Raw genomic sequence first — 18,038 nt, forward strand, 5'->3', positions numbered from 1 at the left:
ATTCATATTAATGTTCTTCTTTAAATGAAACATTACACGATACGAATACCACCATGACGCTATGATGTCATTCGAGCGCTTGTTGTTCTGAATGCAGATTATTGTCCGATGAAAGCATAAATTTTGTTTTATGTTGCCATGTTTGTTTATTAACATGCTTGGCATTTAGAAATCTGGTCATATGAAAGTTGCGGTAACTAACTCACAAGTTACTTTCTCAGCATGCATATTAGATTTAAGGGAAGTTGGATGTTGACATTAGTGCATACAGGCTAAGGCTGTCTTTGTATCGACATGGAACAAAGAAAAATTATCTTTTGCGAGCGCGTAATATACGAAAAGAAGAAGTACACAGTTATATTCAAAGCGATGGTTTTACTTTTTGTTGCCGTGAAAAAGGACTGTGGCTCGTCGTAGGGTTTAGAACCAATATATTTATGCAGGTATCCATCAGCATGTAGTAGACCGTAGGCCAAAGCATAAAATAAAAAAAAGATTGCGAGTGAACATGTTTTAGGACTATAGTACTTTTCCAAAGTAAATGCATACTTAGTTGGGCAGAATCTATAGGTTGTTACGGAGAATCTTACTGTTTGTTGTAACGTTTGATAACAATCGGGCATTAGTCCTAAAACTTATGTATTAGTTTCTACAAATCTATCACATAATGTGACCACAGTTCCCATTTGATGCTACAAATATATTTGGAAATAGTACGAGCTAACGAATATTGTTATTATTTTTGTGCTGATGTAGTTTCGACAAGGTTATCACATCAAACTTCTTTGCCGGTATAGCCTGAGGCATTTGAAAGTCACAGAAAAAGCTTCATCTGTTCACAAATACAGAAAACACTTTTTAATTTTAGCGAATATGGCATTTTCAAACCGAGGAGAGTCAATTTTTATGAATTGTATGTTTTAGTTGCTGCTATTGTTGTTTTTGAAAGCGCCATGAAAGGGCGAAGACTCTTTCCATATCGGCTCATATTCTATTTTTGTCCCGTTCTGCTCGTCGCATCTCTGACACTGTTTTTGGCATCATCGCTTTGTCTTCAAAAACCAAGTAAGTATGTACGTTGATTGCTTGTGAACTTGCTTGATTCTGGCCTAAGCGCGAATCACAGTCTGGCTTTCTTTTTGTTTGTTAGACCGTTCTCACTGCTTTTCAAAAAAAACTCATACACAGCATGATTATAATGAACTCATTTCGTTGCGAAGTTGTGTTTTTTTCTCAAATGCTTGGCGCAAGTCGAGTAAATCTGCCGATATATTTGACTAATTGTTGCTGGTTCAGTTGTAGAATTGGTTTGCCTAGGCACAAAACAAGTAAACATATCATCATTATTTTTGTTTAATGTGCACTTATTTACATTGGCCTAAAAAGATATGTAATGCAAACTTCTACCATATGTGTTCTGATGTTATAATGAAATATGTTTTTGCAGATACATTTCTGTCTACAGCGCATATTTATGCACTGGAGCAAGAAGTACATCGCCTGAAGGCAGAAATAAGTGCCTTGACCAGCACAGCGGATAAACCATCTACAAGTAAAAGCAGTATTTTGCTCTTATAATTGGCACAAATACAACAATTTAATGTAGCAAAAATCAGTGACAGCATTCTCAAAAAAATGCGCTTAATATACGGAATTGTATTGTTCTTGTTTGCATCGAACTTTGTCACCGCTTTGTTGTGTCATATAACAAACCAAAATGCTCTAAATCCTAACCAAGACCAGCAAATAAACTTGTATTTGTGCTGTCTGTTGATCTTAACACGATTTCTGCAGCTGTGGGCGGAAATCTACACATTGACAGATCAACAAACGGATTGGAGGAATGTAAGATACCGAGTTTGCTGGGGTTTAAGGAATGCCAAGAAAAAATTAAGGTTTGAAATTTGTCTGAACGGTTTATCGATACTACATATTGTCACTTCAATTGGAGCGGCAAAGAAAAGCACGTGGCCTATAGGATATACGTCGAAATCAATCAAGTTCCATATACAATAAGTTCGATTCTGGATGTGGATATTAATCCGTTTACAAGTCAACATTGGATTGGTAAACTTTTTGCGGGGCTGAATTAGGGTTTCGACGTTTAACTACCGCTTTGGTACCATTTTTTAGGAAAGTATTGAAGTGTTTCTGACGACTGATGATTCGTTTGTTTGGTTTTAGGAGTATTAGTGGTTTGTACAAAGAGAGAAAACTGCTACATAAGTACTAGAGTGGTCTTTGATCAGACTGTGCCTGTTAGCATTACGTGCTTATTTTGTTTTACTTGTAGTGGATGAAGGAAATGTGGAAGTCGGATCGATGCTACAGCGACTGGGGCGTAGACGGGAGTGATTGTTCCATATACAAGTACCTGAGCGAGGTGGAACGCTGGTGTCCACCTTTACAAACCAGTGAAAACACCAGTATGGCCGGAAGTGAACATACGGTACAGGGTTTTGTGTGAATTATGAGTTTCGTGCCGATTTCGTGGACAGGGCATAGGGTAGATATCGCAGACATAGTTCTACAGCATAGTTGTGTTTTTTAGGTATTTTTTACAGTTGAGCTATTATTAGTTTTTCACAGTTAAGTCGTGAACTCAACTTCATTTTTAAAGCAAATAATTCAATAGGCGGCGGTGAGGAGTGATCTGACCGGACTGTACAACACGCTTGGAACGGACTTTCATTACTTGTGGATGAAAATGCGAATTAACAGAATGGAGAACTATTGGATTAAGGCGGGTGATGCGTTAGCATCGAAGTTTGAAACGACGTGGACAAAGAAAAAGGTGAGGTTGTAGGTATAATAAAATAATTGGAGGCATTGGATTGGAAACGCCACATTGTGTTATTGTTTGACTGGTCACGATATTGGCACCTCAAATTTTCTCCAATTTTAGGAGATGAAGCGCGGTAATTTTATCACGTGCAAAGCATTCTTCTGTCGCATTGAAATCACGATGAACCCAGGGGGTTTATTGAAAATATGTGTGATGTGAGAACTCTTTTTTCGACAGATTTTGTTGCACATGGGTCTGCTCGCTGACGGAAACTTGGGCATAATGGCCTTTAAAGGTGGACCTCTGGGCGAACTTGTCCAGTGGGCCGATCTGATGGCTTCCCTTTACATTATTGGCCACGACGTCAGCGTTTCAACCACAAATATGGAATTGCATGGGTAAATCGTTGAAACACAAGTTTGATACGTGTTTAAATGTTACAGTTTTCGATAGACCGGCAAATTGCGGGCGAAATTTCTTGATGTTTTTATTCATATCCATGGTTTTCTGTGCAGCTTGTTCCACGAATACCTTGCCGAAACAAAAGGAAATTGCCCTTCAACACAGACACCTTTTGATGTCATCTACTTAGACATCTACGGCATGCAGGCCCTCAAACAAATTGCTGGTGACAAGTTTAGTCTTCTGCAGTAAGTGTATATGCAAAACAGCGACAAAATTTTCTGCAAAGATTTTCGATTTCTACAAAGCTAAATAAATAGAAAAAAATATGAACAATTTTGTTCCACCAATGAATATACATTTGTTGCAGCACGTAAGTAGTTGGTATTTGGTTTGCAATATTTGCAGACCGTGTATATACGTTATATACTCTGACTTTGATTTTTGGAACATCGAAAAACCTTTTTGGTACATTTAGATGCAGATTGAGAGTGGTTGACAGCTTTGGTACAGAGCCTGAGTTTAACAATCCAATCTACGCCAAGCGGAATGGATTTGTAACCCCGTGGGGAATGTGGAACTTGTTTCCCAAACAATTTAACAACATGTTCCGTAAGTTTTCGATATGTAAAAGCTTGTATATACCCATTCTGTAGGCTATACTTTCGCGACAACACAAAGAAGGGATCCATATTACCATAACTCTGTAAATTAAAAAAAAATCTTTTTGTACAAAAGTAAAGGTATTTTATGTGTATTTAGCACAAAATATATTTATTATTCAGCTCATACGCCCGACAATACGTTCCTCGGCTTTGTGATTGAGCAGCAGGTTGATCCAACGACCCAAAACTTCACCAAGGAGAACATCGCGCTTGTGTATGGCAAGAACGACCCATACTGGCAGGTATAAGAAACGATAACATCACAGCAGGCCCCTAACTCAATCTAAATACAAGCAATTGCAAATCTTCACCGCCTCACCCATGCATGTCTTGGTTAAAATTTATGTCAAAATTATTTAGTCCTGAGATACTGAAAGACTTTGGTAGCGTTTTTAGTAAGTTTAGCAACTGTTTATTCGTTTTTAGGACAAGGGTGACTACATCGGGGCTATTCACGACTCTTCCCTTGAAATCCACGCAACCGTCAGCGAAAAACAACCCCAAAATCTTCCGCAGTACGTCATAAACCACGGCATCTTGCCTGGCGACCAGCTACAAGCGTTACTAAGGAAGACAAAGGTGTTTGTTGGTCTGGGTCGCCCATGTGAAGGTCCAGCATCCATGGAGGCGATTGCAAATGGCGCGGTATTCCTCAACCCCAAGTTCGTGAAGGGCACGCCCCAGGCTGAAGAAATGTTTGCCGACTATAAGGTTGGTCTTCTTGAAAATGAATGCTTATTTTGTATGGAAGTGATGTAGTACAAAGAGTGATACAAAACACTACCAGTTTCGTACGCATTAGGTACTGTGTATAACACATACGCATTAAATTTAAAAATCATTTGACTTTGTTTGTAAACACTACAGCAACATTAGACATCAGTGGGTTTTCCTATGTCAGAGGCGTCATGACCTAAAGTTTACATGATCTGTAAACTTACAGACGGTTTAAAATTTAAGAGTCATGAGCAAGAGTTGCAGAAAAAACAGATGATATACCTCATGAAACCTGATTGTATAACTCAAGATTTTGTTGATGAACCCACTTTGGGAAACACTGCATGGCTTGCAGTGTTGACAATAGTTTTTTTTTGTGTATTTTAATCAAAAACTTCCTGCTTCGTTATTTTATAGCCTACCTTGTTGACTGTTTAAAGGAGAAACCAACCTCACGACGACCCACATCGCAACACCCCTACGCTGAAATCTACATCGGTGAGTTAGTATGAGGTGCCTTGAGTCAAAAAATCAAACAAGAAAATTCTTGAAACTGAGTTCACGTTTTTTAGGTCCGCCGCACGTGAGAACTTTGGACATGGCCGACACGGAGTCTGTGAAGCAGATCGTTTCTGAAATAGTCAAATCCCCGGACGTATGGGTTTATACATTTCGTAAAAATTTGCATAGCTATAGTTGCATGTCTCGGCATTGTTGTAAATAACGTTGAAACACAGGTTTTTCGACCCAGTGCCATATTTGTTTTTCAATCAAATCTTATATTAAGACAAACCGAAGATTAAATAAATCATGTCCAACACAATACTAATCTTTAAAAAGTTTGTTGCTAATGCTGCCAGGCATGTTACTCAATAAATCAAAGACAAGAAAACTATTTGTTTAGACCACGTTTCGGTAGTTATACAACAGACCGTCATTAGGACAAGTAAAGTGCAACGCTAACACGTTTTTTTCACGCGTTGCTATTTATCGACGTGTAAGCGTTTCACTTTACTTGTCCTAATGAAGGTCTGTTGTACAACGACTGAAACGTTGTCCAAACAGTAGTTTTCTTGTCATGGGAGCTTTGAATTATGGACACAATACTAATCGCAATGATGCAGGGACATATCGTACAGATAAATAGTCCTAAAGATTGAGAACCACTGGCTCCAAATGTTAATTTCTATAAGTTTTTCCATCCCAATTACAAAAAAATTAAAAACTTTTTATAGCAAACCACAACAGCAGGATTGTTTTTATTTACGTAGGTTAAACCTTACCTTCCATACGAATATACCTGGCTTGGTATGGTGGAACGGGTCGCTCATCAAATCGAAATGCAAAACTTTTGTGAAACAAATCCTGTTCGTTGGCCGCCCTTATCAGCAATGCAGGTAAAGTTGATTTTAATTCCTGTTCTCAAGATGAGTTTTGATTACTTTGAATCGCCTGTAGACAAATGACTCGAGATTATTAATAATAATCTGCTCTCAACATGTTTGCTTTTCAAAACAGTGGCGAGAATTTTCGGATCAAGTTCAACCCGGACCAGTTTTTAAAAGTTTGCTTTGTAAAATACATGCAGATATATAAAATACAAGGATTTTCCTTTTCAATGTAAAGTGCTACCACAATATAATAATCTTTACCATAAAAACGCGAATTTCTTGAGAATTTCTCCTTACTTTTTGATACACAACAGGTGGTCAAAAGCAGCCCGTCACAAACTTGCGGGCAAGCGTGCACACTGCGCGGTCTGGTCTGTGAACCCACTTACTTTGTTGAAATTAATAATAAGGAAAGTTTTGAAAAACTTTCTGTTGAGTGCGAACACATCTCTGTTCCAAAAGGCGACGAGGAAAACAGCGCTTATCCGGCATACCGGGATGGCGAGTAAGTAAACAAGCTCAAAAACTGCTAAAAAATGAAAAAACAACGAACTTCCACGGAATCTACGCGTTTACAATGAACAACAACATGTAATAAATACCAATGTAATAAAATCAGTGCCGTACAGACCAGTAGAAATATTCTGCACGGTTTGAAACCATTTTACCCTTGTTTATTTTGTCAGATGCCTCCTGCAAAACAATAACCAGCTTTTTAGCTGCGCCGGTCGTCATGACAACACCGAACGTTTGTGTGCGTGTCGGGACTACATAAAAGGCCAGGTCGCCATGTGTGAGGGTTGCTTACTATCGTAACGCGAACAAAGCGTATGACGCTTTTAATCGAAATATCAAATTATTATTAAGCCATATAAGTCTAGTGGCACTGAACTGTACTTTTCTGTTTTTTTGGCAAAATTTGAATATTGATATTTGCTAATGTGCGCAGAATTTCTAGTTGCAAAAATCAAATTTTCCTTTTCAAGTCCAAAGCTGCATCTGTGGTGTGTAGACAGGGTCGCTATGTCAAAAAATAGAATCTCTTTTGTTCGTAGTTAGTGTTGCTTGTATTTATTGATACTATGTCAATTGTTTTTCGGAAAAAGTGTTTTTCCGTATTTATTTTCAATAAAAATCGAAATTAAAATGATAAAGTGCTAGCGTTGCAGATTATTGTGGAACAGCAAAGTTAGCACGCGTGCAGCAGTCAAAAAGTTGAAAACCATATCAAGCAGGTCTATTTGATTCCCGAAAACGAAATACTGTGAGTTCTATAACCAAGTGCAGAGTCATATTGGATTGTATATATAAATTTCATGCTTGATTCACGCCATATTTTTTGACGTATTCAAACTACAAAGAACGCCTCGGGACGCATTTTTTGCTACCAGACCCGCCCTGGGCTATAACATCCTATCAATAGTTGCTTAAATTTCTCAACCGGTCAAGGTGTGCTAGCCCCCAGCAACGAACCGATCGATCGAACTAAAGACTATACGTATAGCCTATTGTACTGCCTGAAAGTGGTTACGTCATTCTGATCACAGATTTGAAGATTGTCTTTTCACTTGTAAATATTGCCGAATGTCTTAACCAACTTTTGACAACAACCGGGAAGTATTGTACAGTTTCTTTTGCAATCTCTATACAGTCGATGGTTTCTGTATATTTTAGTTGGATATTACTGTAATGCAGTGGTTTCTAACCTTTGTAGCTAACGGCACCAAAATTACTGAAGTGCATATAAATTAAAGCTGGAGGCACCCCTGAACGTTACAAGTAGACCCCAGGTTAGGAATCATTGCTGTAATTGATAAACTTAAATCCACATAGGGAAACCACCGGGAAGCTAGCTCTGCAAAAAAGGTTTGTGGTTCGCTTTTTTCGTTCAGTAAAGCAGTTGTAGATACAGTATTGCACGTTGCTGGCTGTTATGGTAGTACTGAACTGTTGTGAAGACACTTTGTGGTTTAATAACTGCTTTAAAGTAAATGCGGCTGGAATTAGTGTGCATTAAAATGTAGTTGCCACTTTTAAGCCAGGTGTTTTCTACTTTGTAGCTTATTTTTAAGTTGGCTGGATGTTTGTTGAGCAGTACCGGAATACTCCCAGTTTGCACAGCATCTAAGCATACAAAAAATATATTTCTTTGAGTGCCCTTGTTACTGTTTGATTTTCTATTTGCAATCAGATAAATATACCTTTATCAGAAAATTAAAATGGTGCACACATCCATGTATATAGCTTTAACAACAAAAACCTAAATATAGTTCCTTGGTTTAGCACACAAGAATTACCTGTATGTGGGGATCAATGGTTATTCGGCCATTTGGTCAGCGGGTGCAGATTTTCCCACTTAAGGTTATTCTATGTGTTGCTGGTACTTTATCAATCACTTTAACATTGCTATCTGTGGCCAATTTGACCTCTAAAAACCAGCCCGAAAGAGGTAAGTTTCTGTGGTAGAACATTTTGGCTGCAGTAACACTGACATACACAATTCTTGCCAAAGGTACTGGAATACACAAGAAAGGGTTAGAAAGATTTTCGAACAACTCCAGTGATATTACTTTGGAATCTGAAAATGGTATTTACAAAAAATACATTTTTAAGAGCAAAATACTAGTGTTTTTCATGTGTGATGACCAGAAATTTGTTTTTGTTTGCAGGGTTAGTGCAGCCCTACATGAAAACAATTGAAAACCTTCGAAATCGCATTTCTGTTTTGGAAGAAAAATTAAAGCAACTTGAAATGAAACCTGTTTCTCATGAAAAAAACATAGAAGAAGGTATAATTAAATCTCAAAATGACCATTTTTACCATCCAGGTGCAGCCTGAATATCAAGGACACTGTTACATAGCATTTGCATTTTATTGAACCTGAATGCATAAAAACACTGGTAAATGTAAATTAAAGGGAAGTTTTGTGTACATTTGCTATGGCCTTACCTTCATAGCCGAATGTGTGTGATTATGGAAACCACTTTTGTATGCCATGTAAATCCACATTTTTATAAGGGATGTAAAAAAGTGTGCAACTGTTTGTATTCCTTATATTCTGGTACAACTGTGGCAAAATTACTTTCTGCATGTAACCAACGCAAATTCTAACATTTTTTACACAGAAAATCAAGTAACTCCATTATCAGACTGTCCCTTTCCAAATTTGGATGGGTATGGATATTGTGAAACAAAATTGAAGGTACATACCCATCAGAAAAAGTATAAGTTTTTCCTGTTCACAACTGATCTTACTGCCTAGTACCACAATTCTATAACATCGTTAATTATTTTTACCCCAAACTAATGTCCTTGGTTTTGTATAATTACTTTTGACCTCAAAAGCAATGGGTTGTGGGCGTGGGGTTTTTTAAAACTATTTTTCTAAGGGAACATTAGTTTAACTGAAAGGTCACGTGGTCAGAAGATCGACTTAAAATGATTTCAAGATTTCGGTAATACTGGAAATGTCGTTTCAGTGGATGAAGGATATGTGGAAGTCAGACGGGTGCTACAGCGATTGGGGCGTAGACGGAAGTGATTGTTCTATATACAAGTACCTGAGCGAGGTGGAACGCTGGTGTCCGCCTTTACTAACAAGTGGGAACGCTAGTGTGACCGCCAAACACACGGAGAACCTAGATACGGTGCGATTTGCCGAATTTTCCCTTTTCGTCTTCAATATCTGTAATTTGTTTGTTTTTTCTTATTGTGTAGAGAGTACTTGTATCTCTGCCCGTTGTTACCCAAATGCCAAACAGCATTGAACACTCAACATTTACAATTAACTAGGTTATAGCAGGATCACAGTGAACGTACCTCAGTACCAGTTAACCTGCAGCGTTTCAGTCTCCATTATATAGGGTTCTAATCGTAGGAGGCAGTCCTGTTTCAATGCCAATAGAAAAGTAAAGCTCATCGTTTAACTCACGTATTATTGTGTACCGTGCTTCAGGCTGAATTACGAAACAGCTTGAGAGCCCTGTATGAAATGCTGGGCGACGCGATGAAATACAGGTGGATTCGTATGCGAATTGAGAGAATGGAAACTAAATGGCTTAAAGCGGGAGAAGCATTCGCCGCCAAGTACAAAACCAAATGGAAAAAGAAAAAGGTTCGGTTTACCAGCAGCCAACTTCAGTCTTAAAATATATAATTTCGAATTTCTCGGTTCTGCTTTTGCATGCTCCGAATTTCCATTATAGACGGCTATTGGCATTTCTATAGACCTATACTGTGTGAGTTAAGTGCAAACGGTTCACGATTCATATATGCTTGTCGTTCAAAAATCAGCGTTTCTGCATCACATGTCATCGCTTCCCGTCTTTTACCTCGAAACCGACTTATCTTATTCAATAGATTCTGCTACATATGGGGCTGCTTAGTGACGAAAGCGGATGGAAAATAGGCGAGAACGCATTCAGTGGAGGGCCCCTCGGTGAGCTGGTACAGTGGTCCGATCTTATGGCATCACTCTATGTCATGGGGCACGATTTATCCATCACCATGTCGACGCAAGATTTAAAAAGGTTAGGGGCACAATGCTTAAGAATGCTAAAAGTTTATCACTTCCAGCTGTGTTGTCTGAGTAATATCTTGTTTACTTCCTAACCCGATTGGATTATTTAATGTCATGTGACAAATGGGCAACCGTATTAATTTAAATCGGGCGGAAATTACAAGACAATAATTTGCGTTTAGCAACCGTATTTATTTCTACGTTATTTTTGCAATACTGTAAATTTTTCTAATTTTTGCCCGATATCAGTGTATTATCTCGCGCGGTGAAACGTTACATTAAATTTCACACGCAGAACGTTCGAGCCTTATATTAACGGCGCCAGCAACAACTGTCCTTTGAGGGGATTTCCCTTTGACTTGGTGTACATCGACATTAGAGGGATGCAAATGCTCAGAAAAGTCGCCAAAAAGAAATTCCACCTGATACAGTGAGTATTTGACGTTTAAACCGAAACGAAGTTAGATTTTGGAAATTTTAAACGAATCTGTTGAGCTTGCATCACATTTATAAGAGAAATTTCTACAATTTAAACAGGAATGCTCTTTTGGCAAAAATTAACGTACGACGTTTCGTCTGCCATTCAACAAGAGAAATTTCTATGCAATACTGCCATAATACGAACTTTCCATTCCGCCCATCAAAAACACAATTTTCTGTTCCCCCTCAGTGAAGTGTTACTGAAATACCCCTGCAGAAGCCATAGTTCCGACCCGTAGTTTAAGAAGCCAAGCGTGGCAATATTCAATTTAGAACAAACCAGCCTCTGCCTGCCATCGAGGCGAGGAAACTCTCAACATCTTCAGCTCAATGAAAAATACTGTTAAAAGAAACAGTAACTTGTGTGCAGTCAACCGTTTTGTGTTTTACCAACAGATGCAAACTCAGATCCGTGGATAGTTTCGGAACCGAACCCGAATTTAACGACAATCGCTACGCTACACGCAAAGGGCTGAAGTCGACGTGGGGGAAATGGGATATGCATCCCAAACAATTTAACACCATGTTCCGTAAGTTTTTTAAGCTCTATTGATGAGAGCAATTGGACTGGGCGTTTCGTGCACCTCGGGCGCCACAGACTTTTTTTGTCTCCAGAATATATTATTACTTTTGCATGGCTATTTTATTTGTAGTCCAAGCGAATTGGTCAGTCCTATAGTTTTCACATTAACGTAACAGTTTCGGGATCACAAGATAGTTTTTGGGCATTTTGAAAAAGATAAGAACCTCTGCACACTCCTTGGCCGTTTGTGTGTTGTTTGTTCCACCCGTCCATGTTGAAAAACAAATTGATCATCGGTTGGGAATGTCAATGTCACGGATTTCTACATGACAAAATTTTGCAAGAATATATTAGAGAAAATGCTAAATCTATTAGCAAACGATTGTCATTGGTTATAGTTTCAATATGCACTATTCATAAAGGCATCTTGACAACGGCGTTGTTTTGTGACAATGGGTGGGTATTATGTGTCGTCACTTCCTTTCCGGATGGAATGAGTGGTGACGTTACATATATTTGCAATTGAAGCTGTTGACATTGTTTGAACGCTGCCCATAAGTATACCTGTATGTTAGTATATAATATTACACATATAGTCATTGTGACTTCTGTTTGCTGGTTAGCTGTAAGTATGCAGTACTTTAAGACTTCGCTGTGAATACGCAGTATTTTCACCAAAAAAATACACATGTCTTCCTTTAAAATGGGTGTGTTATAGAATATTACACACAGTGCCCAAGTCCAAAAAGGAAAACTAGTTGATCTAGAATCACATGTGATTTTCTTCGGCAAATATTTACCAGTTCAATACGAATCAATTGACAAAAGTCCCGGCGCGCGCCTTGAACGCAAATCAAGTTGGTGTGAGATGGAAAAAACACATTCAGTTCAGCATATAGACGCTTCATTGGTTGATGATTAACAAACTTCATTAACAAAGAATAAAAAACAGAGTCAAGCATGGCTGTTTAGCTGTGTATCCGGAGTAACGAAATCTATATATAATATAATAAGTACAATATAGCATTGATAGAATCCATTTCCAGAAGCTTTTTGTCTAATAGCCGGTTTTTTGGATGTTTTCGTTGTAAGTTCCGATACGTTTTTAAATTCTTCCCCACAATTTCCGATATCGAAAAATAATCTGCCCATTATTTTCAGCCCATACGCCCGACAACACGTTTCTTGGTTTTGTGATTGAGCAACAATTGAATCCTGAAACGAAACTCGAAAAGGAAAACATTGCACTCGTTTACGGGAAAGTCGACAAGTTTTGGAAGGTATGTTATGCGTTGTTAACTCGTCCATCAAAGTGTGACTGCTGGTTGCCCCATAGTTTGTTTACATGTAGGCCAATAGCTGAGTTTGATGTCATAGCAGTTTGTAAAGAACAATTGTAGCTGACAGAACTAAAATAAAGTTCAGTTGAAAGTTAATTTACTTGGAAGGAGGTGAAAGAGTGGATATGGTCGAAGATTTTTTGACTAAAAACATCTGAAACTCAAAAAACGAGCTTTATAAACTGATCAACTACCTTGGATCTTTTTGCAGGGTAAGTCCGCTTTTATCGATGCCATTCACAATTCCTCTTTGGAAGTCCACGGCACCGTCGACACTTCCAAAGGCCTGGATAACGTCCCATCCTACGTCATCAACCACGGCGTGCTGCCTGGGGACCAACTCCAAGCCCTTCTCCGCAAAACCAAGGTATAAGTGTTTCGGACACTTGAAACGGCGAGTTTTTGCCATCAAATATCGAATGGCGGGCGTGTGGTTCTTTATGATGCAACCACGCAGCATTTACGATGTTGTCTTTAGCAACATAATCAAATTATCTCGAATGCAAAAATTCCAACGACTCTTCGACTGATGTGAAATTGTTGTGATCTACCTTCCTATCAATTGTCTTCTACTTGATTCTCCCAGGTATTCGTCGGCATGGGTTTCCCCTACGAAGGACCAGCACCCCTCGAAGCGATTGCGAACGGCGCCGTTTTTCTAAATCCCATTTTCTCCAAATCTTCCCAAGAAGCCGCGGCCGCAGCAGAATTTTACAAGGCATGTGACGTTATTATATTTTATCACAGATGGATTGGATTTGGTAATCCTTAGGCCGGGTCCACACTCACGCTTTGCGCCGGCGGATTCTTTGTTTGTTTCATTATACGCCGGCGTGCGGGCGTACGCTCAGGATATTGAAACAAACAAAGAATCCGCCTGCGCAAAGCGTGAGTTTGTACCCGGCCTTACATATTATCTCGGCGCCGTTGCGTCTCGCTTGATTGGCGCCGTTGCGTATCACTTGCTGGGAAGTTTGCGACGATTTGAAGAATGCGGTTATATCGTTGTTCGTTTTTACAGGGCAAACCGACCAGTCGACGACCTTCATCCCAACACCCCTATGCAGACACGTTCATCGGTAAGTCAGAAAATTGGTTTTGATGAATCTCCTACTGAACAACTTCTGAATACGAGAATGATTGAGCAGTTTTTTTCATGTGAATCAGTATTAACTCATGTGTTAAATTGATTTGAATAAGCGATAGCGATGATGTCTGTAAACGCAGGCGAAATATATATCCTGAACAACGTCTAACAAACGACTTAGGATTACTTGCAGGAATTGTTTGAACTCGTGCGTTATATATACTTTTCTCATGGCGTTTTTTTTTGTGTAAGTTAATACTTGGACTCTTCGCATGGTGGACACTTGGTTGGTGAACATTGAAAAAATCAACACTTTTGTTCATCGGAGTTGACTTTCGGAAACTCAATTCTCATGTAAACTAAAACGGCGGCTGTTCAGATTTCAATGAAACGCCGGGGATGCGCATAAGTAAGGGGTTGGGGGATTGGATCGCTTTTCACGCAACTTAAACGCTTGTCAATCCAGCGTCGTGTCTGAATACATAAGCGTCAGTTTATAATGCGCTGGGTTTTTGTGGCGCTGGAAGAAAGAGTAATCATTTTGATCACGCATGCATAATTAAAGCGCCACTTACATTATTTATAGGACTGTCATACGGGCTTGTGTCGAATTCTAAGGACATGCGATCTGACGCAGAAACAGTGGTCGTTAAAAGCTAAAAAACAGCCAGGTCATCGCGATGAACTGAAACGCGCGCTGATCCCCATTCTGTTCCTCCTATTACACTTTGTTATAATCGGATATCAAAGGAATCCTCTCCACGGCATTCTGTGTACAGGAAATAGGCCATACATCATAAGTACGCCCATAATGCAACAGCTCTACACCCAAGTTTACGCGGGCTTGTACTAAAACTGGCAAAAAATATGGACGCAAATGTCAGCGAAAAGCACACGTACTAAAAAAGTGTCAGATTAAGTCCGATGATGCAACTAAAATGTAGTTGGATAAAATTTGTTCGTTGTATCACGTGAAGTTTTTCCGTCAGGGTTTAAATAGCAAATATGTTTTAAATGTAGCACCCTTTATATAGCCCGCTTCTTAGTATACCCTTAACTATATGCCTGCAGTAAGTCAAAACATTTGATAAGGCGCCAAGGGGATCATTGAGCCCGATTTGTGGTGCGAAAATTAAATAAAATTGTGGAACATGACTTCTTTAAGGCGCGCCGTCATAATTATCCCTTTGACTGTAATTATTAAGGGTGGATTGGGGGTTACATGCTGTGCCCAGTAGCAATAGACTCGACTGTGCAACATTGTTAGTTTAAGCCACACATGGCATGTCAATCGTAAGCAAGGAAATATTGCTGACATGCCGAACCTGTTTTGGCCTGCAAAGCTATTTACTACCTTTGATAAACATTACACATGCAGCTGCAAAATCCATCACCCAACGGTAATGTGGTGCATTGATCGTTTTGACGGAATGTCGTTTACGATTATGCAGGCTCTCCCCACGTCAGAACTGTTGACATGCGAGACCTGAATTCGTTGAACGAGACGTTGAAGGATATCCTTTCCTCCCCACAGGTAGTCGAATATATGAGACATTAAACTTCATTGTATGTTTGTACTTGTGCGGTTCACAATTTTAAATTTTAAACAACAAAAAAGTCTGTGGGCGGTTGATTCATAATTTTGTTGTTGACAAAATCGAGTGTGTATTGATGTTTCTTCACATAGGTACTGATAATAAAATTGCAGAGTCGTATTCTAATGGATATACAGTATAAATGGTTGGACTCAAACACATTTTCTGTTATTTTTGCATCACAGCCACAAACATTAAACAAAAAATTGTTCCGCATAACATTTTATGGAAATTAATTTTTTTTATATATTGAACCACGTAGGTAGCACCGTACGTTCCGCACGAATTCACATGGTTAGGAATGATCGAGAGGGTCGCCCACCATGTCGAAATTCAAGACTTCTGCAAAAAGGGCCCAGTCTTCTGGCCTCCTCAATTAGCCATGCAGGTTGGTGGCATAGATTGTATGTGTAGACATTTGGGGAATACTTAGACCAGTGATTCCCAACCTTTTTATGGTTGCGTACCACATTAGACTGTATTGCACAAAAGGCGGAAGGCATGGTATGACATGTTTCTGACAGCACAATAATTAAGCGGAAAACACGGTACACTGCGGCTGGGCGCAAGCAATTAGATTTTTAACTGCTTTAATATGTTTCCTGTAGCTGTCCACGAAAACCCTCTTGCATAAAACGTTATAGTATTGGGCGCTGACAGTATTGTGGCCCCGGCTACAGCTGTATATTGTCCGGAGTAACCATCACATTATGACAAGGGTTGCGAGATATCTTTCTGGGGAGGTGCGTAGATGCTGAATCAAAATAGTTGGCAGAATAAATATTTCGTTACTCCCGTGTCAAAATGGGTTGCAAGAAATGATGGGTGATTTTAAAGGGGCGTCGACCATAAAAAAGGTTAAGATTCAATGCATTGAGGAAAGGTGTTAAAACGTACGGTTTATGACGTCTTATCAAAACTCCACGCCATTGTTTAGGTGATCGTAAGCAACAAATCGGAGTCCTGCAGTGAAGCTTGCACTTCGAGCCACCTCGTCTGCGAACCAACTTTCTTTTTTGAGGTCAACAAGGTGGAAATGTTTGACAAACTTTCGATTTCATGCGAAAAAATCTTTTTGCCGAATGACAGAGACGAGGACAGTGCGTACCCCGCACACAAAGACCACATGTAGGTTTACATTGTGTAAAGACTTCTTAGCGTAATTCTTAAGGTATCTATACTTTACAGGTGCTATAGGCAGAGTAATAGCCAGATTTTTAGTTGTGCTGGCCACCAACAAAACGCCCAGCGCCTGTGCCCTTGTCGCGACTATGTGCACGGACAGGTGGAATTATGCAAGTACTGCACGTTGGACTAGGATAATCCTGCTGTTATTTATCTGCGCATATGTTCAAGTATTCAGCAAAACATCGGTGCTTATTGCAATATTGTATTATGCTACAAGGTCAATGTTTAGACGAAACATAGCCATGTCCACTGTTTTTGCTACACAGTATAGTCTTTGTCCTTTACTAACTTTACAAGTTTATCAAATGCACAGAGATTTTTATTTATTACAGCATTGTTTTGTATGTAGAGATAAATTGCGTGACCAAAATTTCCAACAGAGGAAAAGCAACTATAATTCTAGTAAAATGAAAATGATAAGTTCATAACAGTGGCTTATTTTTTTATCCAACATGATATTATACATGTTGTGCAAAATCTCTTCCGACATAAAACCAAAAGTCCTGCAGACTGACAACGCTTCAGTTGTTTCCTGCTGCTATGTGTGAGCTCCTCACAAAGCATTGTTTTGGTTTTATTGTTTGTTTTGTTTATTTTTGTTGATGCGTTTTACAATTATTTTGAAAAATACGATGTTTTCAACCGAATAATTTTACACGTTTTGGTGCGATTGAGCGATTTATTTGCATCAATCTTTATGCAAATTGTCTTTCTCTCCATTTTCTGTTGTCAAATATTTTTTGTTTGTTTTCAATTGAAATCCAGTGATGACGTTGTATGAAATACCCCATGCTGCCGTGTGCAACAACATTGTTCAAAAACACTGTTATTCACAATACAACTCTATTGTCCGGTTACCAAGGAGTCATAGTGTGTTTTTCATAAGAATGATACAATTCCATCTATAGTATATGGCACGTTTTTACTTTAACACAAAAAAGCGAAACCTGAAGCGACCACCAAAAACAACGGAAATTTAGAACAACAAAATGCAACAGAATAGAATTACTAGAATATAATCAAATGTAGAAATAGCCAGAAAGTTACGTGATATGTGATAGTGTGAGAGACAGACAGTGGACTCGTAACAGTATTTGCATATGAAAGTTTCCAGCCGATTACGTATGTAGCTTTCTCAAACATAAACTCCCGGAAAGATGGAATACGGGAAAAATTCTTGCAATGGCGTTGTCCATCATGCGGCTTTATTATGCAATTGCGGACACATTTTCACTACTTCCAAACAATCACCCATATGTCAAATTTGTCGGAGCAAAATACTATCTTTAATACTGCATGAATGGAGGTATTTGTATCATGCAGTTTTATGAGAAAAACACGCATA

At 38.9% G+C, this 18,038-nt stretch overlaps 2 protein-coding genes across 2 annotated transcripts; both read left to right on the forward strand.

Annotated features, from left to right (window-relative positions):
- Nucleotides 1–919: 919 nt before the first annotated feature.
- Nucleotides 920–6,977, forward strand: LOC145914083 (alpha-1,6-mannosylglycoprotein 6-beta-N-acetylglucosaminyltransferase A-like). Its single transcript, XM_083001863.1, has 15 exons — nt 920–1,065; nt 1,448–1,552; nt 1,795–1,895; nt 2,294–2,449; nt 2,636–2,794; nt 3,023–3,183; nt 3,301–3,435; nt 3,666–3,799; nt 3,973–4,094; nt 4,279–4,563; nt 5,010–5,067; nt 5,142–5,224; nt 5,841–5,966; nt 6,275–6,465; nt 6,647–6,977. The coding sequence occupies exons 1-15, from the start codon at nt 954–956 to the stop codon at nt 6,774–6,776; spliced, it is 2,058 nt and encodes a 685-aa protein (XP_082857989.1). The 5' UTR covers nt 920–953; the 3' UTR covers nt 6,777–6,977.
- Nucleotides 6,978–7,910: 933 nt separating this feature from the next.
- LOC145914073 (alpha-1,6-mannosylglycoprotein 6-beta-N-acetylglucosaminyltransferase A-like) lies at nt 7,911–17,516 on the forward strand. Its single transcript, XM_083001854.1, has 17 exons — nt 7,911–8,409; nt 8,473–8,547; nt 8,630–8,749; nt 9,087–9,163; nt 9,441–9,608; nt 9,917–10,075; nt 10,321–10,490; nt 10,776–10,910; nt 11,357–11,490; nt 12,645–12,763; nt 13,035–13,190; nt 13,410–13,541; nt 13,845–13,902; nt 15,362–15,444; nt 15,768–15,893; nt 16,443–16,633; nt 16,694–17,516. The coding sequence occupies exons 1-17, from the start codon at nt 8,262–8,264 to the stop codon at nt 16,821–16,823; spliced, it is 2,181 nt and encodes a 726-aa protein (XP_082857980.1). The 5' UTR covers nt 7,911–8,261; the 3' UTR covers nt 16,824–17,516.
- The last annotated feature ends 522 nt before the right edge of the window (nt 17,517–18,038 follow it).

The sequence above is a fragment of the Ascidia mentula genome, chromosome 1, assembly GCF_947561715.1.
Source record: "Ascidia mentula chromosome 1, kaAscMent1.1, whole genome shotgun sequence".
NCBI lineage: Eukaryota > Metazoa > Chordata > Ascidiacea > Phlebobranchia > Ascidiidae > Ascidia > Ascidia mentula.

What these genes read in the sequence shown, in the direction of transcription:
- LOC145914083 (XM_083001863.1), top strand. Translation starts at nt 954, where the DNA reads ATGAAAGGGCGAAGACTCTTTCCATATCGGCTCATATTCTATTTTTGT. An exon ending in GACAAGTTTAGTCTTCTGCA is followed by an intron (nt 3,436 to 3,665) that starts GTAAGTGTATAT and finishes TGGTACATTTAG; the next exon opens with ATGCAGATTGAGAGTGGTTG. An exon ending in CTACGCTGAAATCTACATCG is followed by an intron (nt 5,068 to 5,141) that starts GTGAGTTAGTAT and finishes CACGTTTTTTAG; the next exon opens with GTCCGCCGCACGTGAGAACT.
- LOC145914073 (XM_083001854.1), top strand. Translation starts at nt 8,262, where the DNA reads ATGTGGGGATCAATGGTTATTCGGCCATTTGGTCAGCGGGTGCAGATT. An exon ending in TAAAAACCAGCCCGAAAGAG is followed by an intron (nt 8,410 to 8,472) that starts GTAAGTTTCTGT and finishes TTCTTGCCAAAG; the next exon opens with GTACTGGAATACACAAGAAA. An exon ending in TCGACGCAAGATTTAAAAAG is followed by an intron (nt 10,491 to 10,775) that starts GTTAGGGGCACA and finishes TTTCACACGCAG; the next exon opens with AACGTTCGAGCCTTATATTA.